Raw genomic sequence first — 16,466 nt, forward strand, 5'->3', positions numbered from 1 at the left:
CCTTGCTTTCCTTTTGTCTCAGGAACAGATTTCATGCTGGTTTCTTCTGTTTTCCTGCCTTGACCAGGAGCTGCCCTCTGGAGCACACTGGTCCCCCACGGGTTCAGTTTTTCCTGTTGTACCTCTAAGACCTCTTGAGTCCATTTGGTTTCTGTATCAATTAACCCTTCCTTTCAAGCATCCTTTGCCAGGCCCTGCCTCTCTGAGCAACCATAGAAACTCAACTGACAAAAGCTACATTTACATTTCCAGAGTATTTAGGAATTGTAATACTTCCTAGGATGATTAAAACCCTGATGCAAATTATCTTGACTTAAATCTTACTCAGAGAAGAGGTAACAGAGAACATACCATTGGCCTTTAATATGCACACTTTTGAGTGAGTCATGCATGTAGATGAGTGTAATCTGCCTGCATAGAACCAAAAGATTTCCGTAAGTTCATGTATGTACAAATATACATACACAAGTATGTGTCTTTTGACACTGTATTTTGCCTAGGAGTTGTTTTCAAATCAACGTGGAGGTGGCATTGCCAGGAAATGGCAAGTCCAAAGAGAAAACAGATTGAAAGGGACTTAACTAGAGAGGAAAATATGCATTTCCTACAACAAACCGACATGTCCATTTCCTGAAGGCAGCAAGCCTCTATTACTGTACACCCTTATTAAATAATCTCATTAAATAGGAACACCAAATATACACATTTACAGTTATTAAATAAGCCACAGGACTCTTCTTCTATCTACAGCCACATTCGGAGACAGCCATGCCTTCGTATTTAAACTTGTAGGTGACGACGCCTTTGTCTAAATAGAGGATGGAGATGGGCTCTAGCTTTGTGGGCACACAGCAGGCTTTGGAAGCTTTTTGGGAATTCTTGAGGTGAACCAAGGCCTGGATAATTGCATGCTTTGTGGGTGTGAGATGTTCTGCCAGGGGATAGTTACAAACACCACGACATTCATAGGCTTCGTATCCAGGCGGAGCGATGATCCAGGAGTCCCACCCAATCTCCTTGAAGTCGATGTAGAGCGGGGTCCTCTTACAGTAGTTTCCTTTGGCGTTCCTTCTGATTCGGGCAGTGGAGTCGTAGATGATGTTTGATCTCATCTGCAACAAAGCCTCTTCCCCAGGTCCACCAGAAAAGCCATCCAGGCCCAAGTTGTCTAGCTCTGGAAGTTGCTCATGGGAAATCATTTCATTTAGTTCCTCTTTCCTCTCCTTGTCACTGCTTTGGTCATCAGAAAACACTATGAGCAAAGGATTATGCTTATTCTGGGCACTGGTGTCTATTTCCAGTCGTCCACTGCTGGCATCCTCAGCTTCATCGTGTTTGCTCTCAATGTGAACCTCCAGCTGGTGGGTGGATGAGCCTGACTTTTGCCAATGTCTGATGGCATCTGTGACATCAAAAGTCTCCCACTCACTGTTGGTTCCATAGATCTCCCCTGACACCAAGACCAGCATGTTTCTTTCTCCCTCATTATCCCCTTTGCTCTCCAGCACTTCAAAAATGGTAATTTTCCGGTCTACTCCATCGTATATCATACGATCCCTTTGCACCAGTGTGTACAGCCTAAGTTCAGCCATGATGACCTCTTCATGGTGAGGAATGGACAAATTGAAGAGGAGGGGGTATTTTCGGAGTCCGTTAAAACTGACTGGCTGGGAAAACGGATCTGAAAAAAGAAATTTGCAAAAATCAGGTTTGCAGTGGGTCTCAGGGAAAAACAGATGTAATAAGAAGGCCTTCCCATGCATAAAGCTTAATGCAGAAAAATGACGGGAGAAGATCAATGAGGACAAACACAATGTCAGCATTCTGTGACACAGGAAATCCTGAAAGGTCAGTGGTAGAATGCCCAAAAGAGTTCAGTTGCCAAGACTAAAATGGAAAATGGGGGTCTAATGGATGGGATAAAACTCAACCAGCCTTGCTTGAATAGCTCATCAGACACAGAATTATAGAACTGGGAGGGAACTTGGAGATTGTGTGGGCAAGTCCCCAAATTTCCTGACCAACAAAGAGCCATCAAATGGGACATGTGGTGATTGTTCTTTTCTTGAAGCTTTTCAGGGATGAGGACTTCATGGTTTTTTAATATTTGTGTTTGTAGTGGGTGGAGATCCCCACACAGTTGGCTGGGCACTCTTCTTCCTAAAAGACCTCCATTTAGATCAGAGGTTGGTAAACTATAGCCTATGGGCCAAAATAGGCCTGCCACCTGCTTTGGGAAATAAAGTTTTATTGGAACACAGCCTCATCCATTGTTTTTGTATTGTCTGTGGCTGCTTTTGCACTATAATGGCAGAGTTAAATAGACGCAACAGAGAACATACAGCCTGCAAAGCTTAAAATCGTTATTATCTGTCTGGACCTTTACAGAAGAAACTTGCTGACTTCTGTTCTAGGCAACAAAGCCTGACAAGTTCAATAAGACAGCCATAAACCAAGAGGGTCACAGCAATTGACTTTTGGCTATATGGTCCTCTATAAAGAGTAATGGGAGAAAATGAATCCTGGGACTAGATTGGTTGCCTTAGTCTTGTACCCCTAGCACCTGGCATGGAGAGTGGCACATATAACTCACTCAATAATGTTTATGAATCAACTCTGTAAAAGTCCTTTAGTCTTAGAAGGACACCTCCAAATACTATCATGTTGACTTCCTATCTGAACATTTTACAGTTAGCCCAAAGCTCCTGCACACTTGCCTCAGGTAATGAGTCTACAAGGAAGCCCTGAAGGCATTTGCCATCAGATTATCAAAGGGCTCCATGGCACTGAAAATGCTAACGACCACCAATTGGGAGTTCTCCCTCGTCATTGGCCACATTTCTCCAAGTATATACTTAATTCATGATCTCAGTGAGTCCCTATTCCAGATTATAATCTTTTAATATTTTTCTTTAACTCGATCTAATTATTTTACACTTATTATCTATTTTAGACTTTAGAATGATGTTCCTAAGCAACATCATTCATGAAAGGAGAAATTTGAGGTGATATGTATGTTTGCTAAAAATCCATATTAATAAAAATATACAATTATTTCACATGATTCATAGCTTTCTATGGGAACCACCTAAAATCATCTTACACACTGCCAATGGGAAATGCTGACCTACAGAATGAATTTAAACTCCCTGGCATGGCTTTCAAGACCAGCTATACATGGGTCTTAGCCTCCTGATCAGACATAGCTTCCTTACATCCTCCACAGTGCATGCGACACTGTGATTACTCAATAATATTTGTGAACAATTGAATGGATTTGTAAACCCTTCTGTCTCAACTACATTGATATCTTTACCACCTGTCAAAACACTCTTTTTTCCCCATAATTTTCACGTTTTCATTTGTTCTTCTGACCCTTGGAAAGCCCTTTCAACTCACCTCCACCTGTCCAGCTCTGACATCTCCTGTAAAAGGCTCCCTTACTTCTCTATCTGAAAGTTCCCTCCCCTCCCCTCTGAAATCACTTGAGCACTTTATATCTCCTTTGATCTTTGTCATTTACGTCCTTATATTTCAGCCGTCTTTTTATGAATGGATTTTCCCAACTAGATTGCCATCCTCCTGGTTTGAATGGGTCAAAACTCCCTTTTATGTCTCTGTCCTACTACGATGACTTAAACAGAGGTAGTGCTTTAAAAATATTGATTAGTTGATGATTCTAGGCATCAGACTAAATTGATTTATGGGCGTGACACATGACCTTAATCCATCATTAAGCTCTTGGGTTGGGCTTGGGAATTATTCTCCCACTCTTAGAAGGGAGGAGACTTGACTCCCCATGGACAGGGAACATGGAGGAGTAGGCTGGCTGCTCTACCCAGGAGAAAAGTATAAAATAAGAGCTCACTGTAGTGTGAAGAAGGCATTACAAAGCATACAAGGAAGCTTTTGGTGTTAATGGATATTTTCATGATCTTGATTGTGGTGATGATTTCAATGAATGTTACCTATGTCAAAACCTTTCACATTATACACTTTAAATATGTGCAATTATGCTTTTATACACCAATATTTTTATAAGTCAAATATACCTCAATAAGACTGTTTCAAAAAAGTAAGTTCGCTGTGAAGTTCTGTGCATGTGCAAATGCAGTAAGCAATAGACTGAAGAGTTACATTTCAGGGCAAGAGAACTAATGTTTGTTGACAAATTTCTCTTGCCAGATGCTTTGCAAGCATGATCTTCTCTGGTTCTCACAATGACCCCATAATGCAGGTATTGATTCTCTGCTCATTTTGCATCAGAAGAAATCAAGCTTCGATGCAGAGAACTGACTTCCCCTGACAAGGTGATAAAGGAGCAATGCTAGGAATTGAGGGCATGCTTTTTTCACCTTGGAGGTGGCACTTTTTTTCCCAAGATGATGTCGATTTGGAGTTTTTTTTTTTTGGTCTTTGTCTCCTAGGGAGCTGCACTAAGCAGATCCAAAGAGTCAGAAGAGAGGCAATAGTAGCCAACAGGGCGTGCCCTGTGCGATTTCTGTCCTCAGGCTGCACATTTCCTGCAGACGGGCCGAGGTGCTGGCGGCTGGGTTGTTTACTGAGAGATGTGTGTTCCTGCCCTCAATAATTTCCAGTAATAATAAGCACAGTAAACTCCACATCCTGACCTGGATCATCCAGATACTCTATGAGAGAAGTGAGAATGGAAAACGTTTCTACTTTTCCGGGGGATGCAAACAACATTTTCTCACCCGCACCCTGAGCCAGACACTTAGGGCTCAGTGCTGAGAAGTATTAGGGAGGGTTTTTACAGGAGGAGGTTGTTCATTTTCAATTCAGACTCCCCTCCAAAAGGAATCTGTAATCTCATCTTGCCATTTCCATGAGAAAGATGTTATGAAATAGAAATTTTGTCAGCCAACTCAATTATAAAAGCAGATAATATCTTAGAGACTAAGGAATACTACTCAACATTTATTCCAGCACCTAGAATATTAAGTAACTCATTATTAATCACTGAAGTTTGATCAGCACTTCATAGTAAATGGAGTGCTTTCTTATCTGTAACCTCTTTTGAGTCACTCAACTATGTTACGTAGGTATTATTACTCCCACTTTACAGATGAGGAAATTGAGGCTCTGAGTCATCAGCTAATTATTTATAACCACTAAGCCAACCAGCCCTTAAAATTCCAAGCCCTGAGCTATTTCTCCACTATTACCTTTCTTCTTTCGAGAACATCTGGCCAACATTGATGGGAAGCTTCTTTTATACCTGTTTGGTGACTATAAAAACATAATTGGCAAATATTAAACTAGTTCATTTGGACTGTCAGCTTCTACCATGGATATTTAGATATCAGGGTTTTTTTTTCCTACCAGGACCATATTAAGCAAAAAGTAAAAAATAGAAAATAAATAACTTGCTAGCTCATTAGATTTAGTTACCAAATTTAAAGACTGAGGAGAAGAAAACACACTTTTCCCACCAGTAATTCAAAGCTTGTACGTTGCTCTTTATAAAGACGGAAATGATGAGCTGGATGATTAATGGGCCATCCACACTTCCTGGAAACTGTAAACAGTGCTTTAAGGATGTACATGACACATCAAACAACACAGCCTTAGGAAGAATCTTTAAAATATATTTCCATCCTGTTTGAATATTTCTTAAATAAGGTCACAAAATTAAAACTTATCAAAAGTTTGAACAAAACACAAATCACAACTTGATGTTTTCTGACTGATTTTATCCTTGGTATTCTAAGTAGAAGTTGAGAAATTTTTTAGTTAATTAAAAGCCCAAATGGCAATCAAGGCCTATTTGGAAAATGACAAAGATACGGCAGTAGACCAACATTAATTCTTTGTGTTACTTGGTGTTCAAATTAACATTTTTTAACGGGACCCAATGATGATGTCAAATTGATAGATATTTTGTGGCTTTGGATTAAAAGATGTTTGTAAGTATTTATTGAGGTTCTGAAATGACTATATAAATGGTATAGACCAAAATGTGCCTTGTTTTTGTGTATCCGTATGTATTTAACATCCTTATATAGATGTATTTAGCCTTACCTATATCATTCCCATGCATTGTAAATTTACTTATCGTGTCTTCAAAAAAATCCAAGCCAAATTTCATCAGCAAAACCTTACCTTCATTCTTGAAACTCCTAATGATGTTGGCAGAGGGCATGGACGTCCGATCTGTTGCAAATTTGTTGTAGAGTTCCAACATGTACTCTGGTGGGTCCACCTTGGCTGAATCCTGCGTGGGGATGTCAGAGAGGTTTAGTGTCTTGAGAAACTCATCCTTCATGCTCTGGAGCAGTGTGTTAAAGTCGACACCATCTTGCTCTGAGAAAACATCATCAAAAAGGGGCATATCTTCTTCCAGAGGAGACTGCTCTAGGCTCATGATGGGGCTGCCAGAAACCAAGTGAGCTGCCAGGCAGAAAAGAGCGCACAGTGTCAGGACCAGAGAGCCCATGACTCCGCTCGAGCCCCTAGGCCAAGCCAGGAAGGTTTAGCTCTCCTGGGCTCTAAGTGGCAGTTTTATCTTGTGGAGCGTAAATGTCTCCTGTCACTGGAGACAAGTTTGGAAACTCTTCCTCTCTCTCTCCCTCCCCCTACCACTCTTCCTCTCCCCCTAAAAGTCAGGTTGCAGTAATTGGATAACAAAATCCCCTATAGGGGCCTAGCCTTTCTTATCTCCCTAGTGTAAACTTGTGCACCAGAATTTGTTTCTATCTTGCAATCCCTATTTCTTTTAATGAGCATTTTGTAAACATTTCCACATTCTGACACTGGTTGAAAGATAGGACAATTTTCTCTTTGCAAAGGCTCTGCTTCTCTTCCCTTCAGTTCACTTCCTTTCAGCAGGAATGCCTCAATTCTGTTTTTATGGGGCTTAGTTTCACACATGCGTATAATAGGTATAAGAATCAACATAATGCACATCAATGGTGATACATAGTAATTTGAGTGGTAGGGCTTACATCCTCAGATAAACACTTCTGAAGACAGACCAAATATCCAAACTTTCCAAGTTTAAGTTAATAGCTGTAAATGGATTATATAAGTTTTTAGAAGTGTACCTTTTTAGAAACAGGAAAGTATAAACTTCATGATTGATAGCCTTTTTTCCTACCTATTTGATCTAGCTAAAATGGCATGGGAAAAAGAGGCAAGTGCTTAGTTATAGCGGCAACTAAAATTTATTAGATGCTTCCTACAAACAGGCATTATACTGAGTGCTTTACATCTATCATCAGGTGTGCTCCTGTAATAACCCTATCATTATCTCTATCACATATACGGGTCAGTGAAGTTCCATAGCTTGCCTGAGGCCACAAACCTGCAAAGCGATGGAGTCACAATTTGAACCAAGGCAGTCTGATTCTTATGAAGAATAAAACCATCACACTTTTAAACACAATTCCACCAGACTAAGGCATGGGCAATAATGCTGAGAGGCCAGCACATCCCCAGATCATCCTGGAGGCAGGCAGAAATTTGCAGTTGGATATGGACCGCAGGTCCTCCACCTGTGCAATGAATTGTTAATATGACCAGCATCTCTGCCAAATTCATCCTTCTGACTCAAAATTGTCATCAAGAGGCTCCAGCAAAAGCTTGGTGTGATGGTTAATACTGAGTGTCAACTTGATTGGATTGCAGGATGCAAAGTATTGATCCTAGGGTGTGTCTGTGAGGGTGTTGCCAAACGAGATTAACATTTGAGTCAGTGGGCTGGGAAAGGCAAACCTACCCTTAATCTAGGTAGGCACCATCTAATCAGCCGCCAGCATGGCTAGAATATAAAGCAGGCAGAAAAATGTGAAAAGACTAGACTGGCCTAGGGTTGCAGCCTGTACCTTTCTCCCATGCTGGATGCTTCCTGCCCTTGAACATGGGACTCCAAGTTCTTCAGTCTGGGGACTTGGACTGGCTCTCCTTGCTCCTCAGCTTGCAGACGGCCTATTGTGGGACCTTGTGATGGCGTGAGTTAATACTTAATAAACTCATATATATATATATATATATATATCTCCATCCCCTATTAGTTCTGTCCCTCTAGAGAACCCTGACTAATATACTTGGCAAACAACATTACCAGGCACACAAAAAACGTCAAATGCCTTGGTCTTGAAAATAAAAATGGTAGAATCAGGTGCGTGTCCAGATTAGGAAAGACAAATCAGTTTCATCACATTTTCCATCCTAACTAGTGACAGTAGCAGCCGTGGTGCAGCCTTGTGGACAAGCCCAGGGGATGTTTTTCCCATTGAGGTGGTATGGCATCTTTCTGACTTGCTCAGCGCACGCCATTACTCACGCGTCCTGGTGCTGTGTTCCGAGGGCTGTGTCGAGATATTTGGTTCACTGGAATCCTTTCTCAGTTTCTAAGTTAAATTTTCCTATGTTCATTCTCATCGACTAGCTACAATGTTTCCACTTAGCTTTTTCTCCAGGCTCACTTAGGTTTCTAGTCATCTTTTGATCCTTTTTCCTCCTAAAATGTACAATGTTACAGTCATTTTTTAAATTACCATAGAAGGAACCATATTTTGTTTAATAGTTGTTAATTGTCCATTTGTTTAATAGTTGTTGATTTTGATTCAATGTTCTATTTTGATTCAAACTTTCTGCTCCCATAGTAAAAAGACAATTGTAGACTGGAGACACAGTCCCACAAGTGAGTGAGTGACTCCAAGGGCCAGAAGCCGTCCTTCGGGTGGCTTGTTTTAACATGGGGTTTCTGACAGCATACCAGCAATGCCCTGTATCATGTCCTGCATCCAAACAAGCACCCATTTATCTTCACACACACACAGATGTCAACGCACACTCCAAAACTCTGAATGGTAGGCATGTGCGTGTAACTGCCACAGGACAGCAGTGTAAGTGGTGGTACTTGTAACCCCTGAGCACACTGGTTTCAAAGGTCACAGGGAGAGACATGCATCCCATGTTGCAGAGTTCTAGTTCTTTACATTCTTGGGCATAAAAACATTAACAGAGACTTCACTGGCTTCCCTGTACTTGGTGTTAGAAAACTATAGAGTTAAATATTTGGATCCATGTTTACATTTAGGGATGATTAAGAGATACAGTAGGAAAATGACTATAGCCATATCTCAGATATCTCAAGATATCAGAGTGTCTTGAGATGCATGCTTGGTGAAGGTTCTTAAACTCATACCTGTGCTGGGTGGACAACGAAGGAGGCTGGCTTCATGCTGGGAGGAAGGGGACATAAGCTTCCTCCCTCTTCCAGGCCTGAGACATCTCACATCTTAGCTGCAGAGTCTCTTTATCCCCATGTTTTTCTCTAGAGGCTTTTTCTGATGACTCTCATCTGACCCTGAAAGATTCAAATGTCTCTACATTCCTACCCCTATTATGATCTTTCTGGATGCAATTCCTTCTATTCTTTTGCACTTATCTCATTATTTTGTATCCTTCTCATCTGGAATGTGTTACGGTTCATTCAGAGTGGATGGGGATTACAGTTTCATGAACCAAAGATGTAAAAGGTATGTTTAGACGTTTTAAAAGAACCCATACATGTGGAAAGCAAAATATTAACTACACATCATGCTTTTCAACCCCACTGCAAAATGCTCCAGAACCTCTGATTTGCAAAGTTCTGGGCCAGTTTTTTTTTTTTTTTTTTTTTTTTTTTTTTTGAGACAGAGTCTCGCTCTGTCGCCTGGGCTGGAGTGCTGTGGCCGGATCTCAGCTCACTGCAAGCTCCGCTTCCCGGGTTTACGCCATTCTCCTGCCTCAGCCTCCCGAGTAGCTGGGACTACAGGCGCCCGCCACCTCACCTGGCTAGTTTTTTTGTATTTTTAGTAGAGACGGGGTTTCACCGTGTTAGCCAGGATGGTCTCGATCTCCTGACCTCGTGATCCGCCTGTCTCGGCCTCCCAAAGTGCTGGGATTACAGGCTTGAGCCACCGCGCCCGGCCTGGGCCAGCCAGTTTTTAAAACTAGCTCCATAACTGTACAAACGTAAAAAATCTAACATTGAACTTCATTGGATTCTCAAAGGGTCTGGGATCCAGACATGGTCAGAGTCACTGGACAACATCCTGGTGAATTCTGCTGTTTCCTGTGAGTAGTGCACAGCCCCTGAATAAATGCAACCAATAAAATTATCCTGAATGAAAAGTAGGCCAATGAAGTCAGGAGGTCTTTGAACATGACTCTAGTTTCGTGGAACCCTCTCTACCTTGGATCTCACTTCAGAAGCGTTACATTACTCCTGCTACCGTCTCAGGACCAGGTGTGATAATAATAAAAAAAATTTAACAAGCTATATGGCAGGTTTTGCCCATTTAACTTATATATGAATTGAGTCATGTTACATGTTTTCTTCCAAGACTTACTTTCTTGCACTCCACAGGATTTTTCCAATGCACATGTGTTGATGCGTGTAGCGGAGTTCATTGATTTTCACTGAATAGTTGTCAGCTTTATAAATACATAAAAATTTATTTGTACATTATACTGTTGATAGAGACATTGTTTCTTTTTTTCTCATTAAATACAGTACTACAAGTGAATAATCTTACTGTTATTTTCTAGTTAAGAGAGTCTCGGTCAGGCGATGTGGGTCACGCCTAATCCCAGCACTTTGGGAGACTGAGGTGGACGGATCATGAGGTCAGGAGTCCAAGACTAGCCTGACCAACATGGTGAAACCCCATCTCTACTAAAATGCAAAAATTAGCCAGGCGTGGTGGCGCATGCCTGTAATCCCAGGGACTCTGGAGGCTCAGACAGGAGAATCACTTGAACCCGGGAGGCGGAGGTTGCGGTGAGCCAAGATCACGCTACTGCACTCCAGCCTGTGCAACAGAGTGAGACTCTATCTCAAAAAAAAAAAAAAAAAAAAGAGATTCTCTAGGATACATAATCCAATAGAACATTCTGTTATAAAAGAAATATCCACTATTTATTTATTTATTTATTTATTTATTTATTTATTTTATTTATTTATTTTTTTTTTTTTTTTTTGAGACGGAGTCTCGCTCTGTCACCTGGGCTGGAGTGCAGTGGCCGGATCTCAGCTCACTGCAAGCTCCGCCTCCCGGGTTTATGCCATTCTCCTGCCTCAGCCTCCTGAGTAGCTGGGACTACAGGCGCCCGCCACCTCGCCTGGCTATTTTTTTGTATTTTTTAGTAGAGACAGGGTTTCACCATGTTAGCCAGGATGGTCTCGATCTCCTGACCTCGTGATCCGCCCGTCTCGGCCTCCCAAAGTGCTGGGATTACAGGCTTGAGCCACCGCGCCCGGCCAATATCCACTATTTAAGTTGTCCAGTGCAGCAGCCACTGGAACTCCATGTGGATATTGAGCATTTTAATGTGGATAGTACAACTGAGGAACTGAATTTTTAAATTTCTTTTAATTTTAATTAATTTATATCTATGTTTAAATAGTCACAAGTAGCTAGTAACCACCATATTGGACAGTGCAAGTCTAGACTTTATTTAGTAAGAGTAAATATCAGAATAGAATTACTGGTTGGTAGTCAGAAAAGACTCCAACAATTTTACATAATGCCAAATTGTTTTCAAAAATGGTTTTCCCAATCCTGTGTCTCCCAGCAAGAGTTTGTGTTGTTCCACATCCTTGCAAATGCTTGTGCTGGTTGACTCTAGGGACTGTGGCTGAGCCTTGGAGGCTCTTTCATCTGCTGTTCTCTGCCACTCATTCCTGAGAGATGCAACAGAGCATGTAGATTATCACCTTGAAAAAAGGCATAGTTTGGGCTGGGAAACACTGTTTTAGTATTGTGTTGGCTCCCACACACTATATGAAATGACTCAGCCCATGTAAAGCATGGTGTCCAAGAGCAAAAACATTTATTGAAGGACAGGAAAGGAGACTTGCATGAATGCAACAATATTCCAAGTCAGTGGATAAGAAGACAATATAATAAAGATGTAAAAAATCCCTTAGTCAATATATAAATTCAATACAATGTCAATCACAATCCTAACAGGACTTTTTATAGAACTTGAAAAGATGATTCTAAAAGCTATATGAAGGAACAAAGGATTAAAATTAAGTAAGGGTACTCTTAGAGAAGAATTAAATAGGAGAATTTTCTTACCAAATATTAAAATCGATTAAAAATCAGTAATGATCAAGATAGTGTGGCTTTGGTGTAGGAACAGATCAATAAATTAAAAAAGAACCTGGAAAAGGACTCACAAAAATGCAAAAAATTGACATAGAATACCTGACATTGCATATCAGTGGGAAAAAAGATGATTTCATGAATAATGTGGGGATCATTTATGGGAAATATCAATTGACTACTTTGTACTTTATGCAAAAATCAAATCCAGATAGATCTGGGACTTCATATGAAAGAACAACTTTGAAACTTTGTCTTGGAGAAATCCTGGGAGAAGTGTTTCTTTTGCCTGAGAATGGATACTGCATGTACTATCTCCAACCATAGAGGTTAACAAGGAAATAAATGATTATCTTATCCCCATTTCCACACACACACCAAAAAAAAAAAAAAAAAAAAAAAAGGAGAAAAGGACAGTGCACATTAGAAAAAGTATGTACACTGATATTATCTATCAAATTCCAAGGTAGCAAAAAAAAATTATTACTAGCTTCACAAAAAACTTCACCAAGAGTTTCCTGAAATAGTGAGTACCCCAATTACATTTTTTAAAAATTATTTATTTATTTATTTATTTTGATACAGGGTCTCAGTCTGTCATCCAGGCTGGAGTGCAGTGGCGCTATCTCATCTCACTGCAACCTCCATTTCCTGGGTTCAAATAATCCTCCCATCTCAGCCACCCAAATAGCTGGGACTACAGTCATGTGCCACCACGCCCTGCTAATTTTTGTACTTTTTGGTAGAGACAGGGTTTCAGCATGTTGGCTAGGCTGGTCTCGAGCTTCTGACCTCAAGTGATCCGCCCACCTCAGTCTCCCAAAGGTGGGATTATAGGCATGAGCCACCACACCCAGCTTCTAATTATATTTTAAATCATGATCGTTTCACTTACCCTCCTTTTAGAAACACATTTAAAGCACAGAGTGAGGCAACTTTTACATGTTACAGACAAGATTATGATTATATTATCTGTATTTTAAGTAATATATTCATAGTTCTTAAAGCTAACAAAATCTTTTTTGCATGTGCTTCTTAAGAAGTAAATGCTAAAAATGAAAATGCCCACTGACCTAGGATATCCCGGAGTGGAATCGACTGTCCGTCAGTGTGCTCTTAGAATCACTAGAGGTGTTTGACAGCTGTGCTAAGCAACAACACAGAGTGCAAAGACAAAGAAGTAAACCCAGCCAGGGCATTCTGCCACCACACCGAGATAAGTCAAGCCCTTTAACACCAGAGGCTGCTAAGGGTTTATTCCACACTCTCAGCAAGATAAGCTGCCATTCACGCCTCACAAGACACTCAGATCTGGAAAGCAGCCTAGAGGAAAAAGTAAGAGATGTGAATAAGTGCAATTATTTCAGCGAAGAAATTAACAGATTTCAAATTGTTTGATTTCACTCCCATGAACAGCCATCAAAAGCCATGTTCCTTGGAATGTTGGCTTTTCCTAGCATGTTCGTGTGGACTAGGAGAGAGGAATAACCCCAGGGCCCTATACTGAATTGCACCATGTGTCTGCCTTTCACGCTCACTGTCTGCGCTTCACTGGTGTAAGAAGGCATTTGTTTCTCCATTTTACAGATGAAACTGAAGTACAAAGGATTAAATGAGTTGCCTCAATTCACACTGCTGGGGAAACTTGGGGATCCAAATTCACACTCTTGCCACCGCTCATTCCTAGTTCTCTAAACAGCGTTTGTTAGACTTACAGTCCATTGGGTTGGACTCTGAGAAGGTGAATAGGGCATGGCATAATCCTTGACCATATTACGATTATCACATAATTTGGGTGTGTTGGTGGGCCTCTCTGTACTAGCTATTAACAGTGGTTTCCCTGAAAGCTGAATGAACTCTCTAACATTTTAAGATTTCCTAGGACAGATCCAATTTCAAGTGTTCTGTCCTATTTCCCCAGAAGAATAGGCAAAACACGAGTCCCTTTTCTTTTTTCTTCGTTTTTTTTTTTTTTTCATTAAGAAAATAAAATTACCTGTCAGTAGAACTCAGCATACATACATTTCAAAGAAAAAACACACATCCCCTCTTCAAATGATCACCCCCAGGATAGTGTCTAGAGAGCTGGAAGGTCAAGGCAAATCACACTCATGGTATTGAACTTGGAAAGTGACTACTACATGAAGATGAATACACCTGAAAGAAAAAGAAATGTGGTTTTATCAAAAAGATTCATCTCAGCCAAATCAGTCTGCAAATGTCTGTGCCAGTCTGAGACTGTAAGCCATGTGGAATGTTACAGGAGTAACCCCTTCCTCCCCAGTTTCATGACCCACTAAGTCAAACCCTATACCTTAGAATTATCAACTTGCAAATATGAAAGGACTGTCAGAGTTCAGCCGGGCTGGCCTTTGACATGCTGCAGGAAGAGGGAAGGAAGGAGGGAGAAATAACTGGGACCTGTCTTATCAATGGGCAGCCACTTTTCTGCTGACTTTCACTTGACAAGTTCAGAAAGTTGCATGCCAAAAGGGTTTCTTGGAGAAGATCTTCTGTATCAGAGTGATAACTTAAGTGTGCCGTGACAGCCCTGTTGCTGGGCATCATACATTTCTTTGTGAAACCAGTGTCTACATGTGACACATCTTCCTTAAATGCCATGCGTAGAAGAAAGGGAAAAGAAACTTGAAGCCACTAGGCCATCTTCAGCTTTAGGTAATGTTGGTAAATCTATTTACAGAAACAGCCTTCTGGTTCCTAAAAAGAAAGAGATGGTCACGTCTGCCTTAAAAGGCTAAGTTATCCCCCAAGAAAATCTCTTTTTCTTTCTTCCATTCAATGGGAAAAGGTCAGATTACAAGAGTCAAGTCCCATTCTAATCATATGAGGTCATAAGACTGCAATTTTGCTTAAGCAAACCTTACAAAGCATTGTGAATATGTGGCTGGAAAATGACAAAGTGAATTTTAGATAAGTGCCATCAATTAAGCTTGTTCTGGTGCAATTTACATTGTGTGGAAGTCCAGGGAACCAAAGCCGTTTATGTGGTCCTTCACATGCCCTCCAAAATTAGTGAATTATCTGTCAGGCCTATGTGTTTAGGACTCATTGGTTAATTATCCCTGGGGATTTTGTGCAGTTGGGATAACAGCACCTACAAGGGATTCTAGTGAAGGATAACAACAGAATTCTTTAAATAGCCAACCAGACAGCTAAATGGAACTTGGGTAGCTGAATTCTCAGAAAATGTAGGGGTTTTTTTCCAGAAGATTTTTGCAGTTACCTTGATTCTATTGTACCATTCTTGCCACACAGCAATCATCGCCCTAGCTAAGATAAAACACCCAAGTGAATTTTGTAATAAAGCCAAATGACCAAATCTGTGATAAAAAGAATTCCAAAATCTGCATCCCCAAGCTGTTATTCCAGGCACAAGAATGGTCATTCTCTGTTGCATGGTTGACATACTTCTGAGTTTTATCAGCTTCCCTGAGATAAGGTTAGAATGTTCGTCTTCTCAAATACCATGGACAACTTAAGGGCAGGGGCTGTGTTCCATTCATGTATCCCCGCAAACTAGCTTAAGGCTTGAGACATAGCACATGCTCAACAAATCAATAAACAAAAGTGCACCTTTGCAAATGGCACTATGGCATATTTGTCTGCTTCCAGTTTTCCAAGGTACTCCACAGAGAATTAAGCTTAAATATAACCAAGGGAATCTACATTTAAATACAGGATATTAGCCTTCCTAAATGTCACAGTCTTCCCCAAAACTGCAAGTGCATTCTCATCCCTAAGGAACTTGCATCTCTTTCCTCTTGCCATCCATCTTCTGCCCCACTCCACACCCACTCACTGTCCTCTCTTTGAAAATATCAAGATTCTTTCTCTGGCTATTTCTTTTTGGGACAGTGGGGAATACTGGCCAGGACTTGACCCATGAGAATCCTGATCCTCCAAGTGGCTGATGAAACAAAGACGATCAGGGCATCCTTCAGTTAAGAAGGCTCATCCCTCCCCCATCCCAATGGTCCTGCCCCAAAGCCTTCAAGAGGAACTTCTTTGTACTGTTTCTTTTTTTCCTACTGTGCTTATTTTAAAGTTGTCTTTCTTATTAAATGGATTGGAGTATTGTCCTAGAGAAAAGAGATAAGTAAACAGCTGCTGTCCTTGGGTTCTACACTTTGAATCTGCTTATAGCCAAAGAAAAAGTCTAGTTCCTCATCAGAAGACCATATTGGGTTTGGGGCAAAATCCTCATAGAAATAAAATGACTTTTTCTGGAGTGTCCCCTTTCTACATAAATGCTGTTCTCTGGAACTTGTGGTGGTGATGTCAGGCAGCTCTGAGAGGAGCCAGGAATCTTGAGCCCCAGCCAGG

At 40.9% G+C, this 16,466-nt stretch overlaps 1 protein-coding gene across 1 annotated transcript; it reads right to left on the reverse strand.

Moving 5' to 3' along the window:
• Positions 1-590: 590 nt before the first annotated feature.
• Positions 591-6,616, reverse strand: BMP10 (bone morphogenetic protein 10). The gene is made up of 2 exons (XM_010367637.2): positions 6,124-6,616; positions 591-1,681 (listed from the first exon to the last, which is right to left on the reverse strand). The coding sequence occupies exons 1-2, from the start codon at positions 6,455-6,457 to the stop codon at positions 741-743; spliced, it is 1,275 nt and encodes a 424-aa protein (XP_010365939.2). The 5' UTR covers positions 6,458-6,616; the 3' UTR covers positions 591-740.
• Between the last annotated feature and the right edge of the window lie 9,850 nt (positions 6,617-16,466).

This window comes from Rhinopithecus roxellana, chromosome 17 (assembly GCF_007565055.1).
Source record: "Rhinopithecus roxellana isolate Shanxi Qingling chromosome 17, ASM756505v1, whole genome shotgun sequence".
Taxonomy (NCBI): Eukaryota; Metazoa; Chordata; class Mammalia; order Primates; family Cercopithecidae; genus Rhinopithecus; species Rhinopithecus roxellana.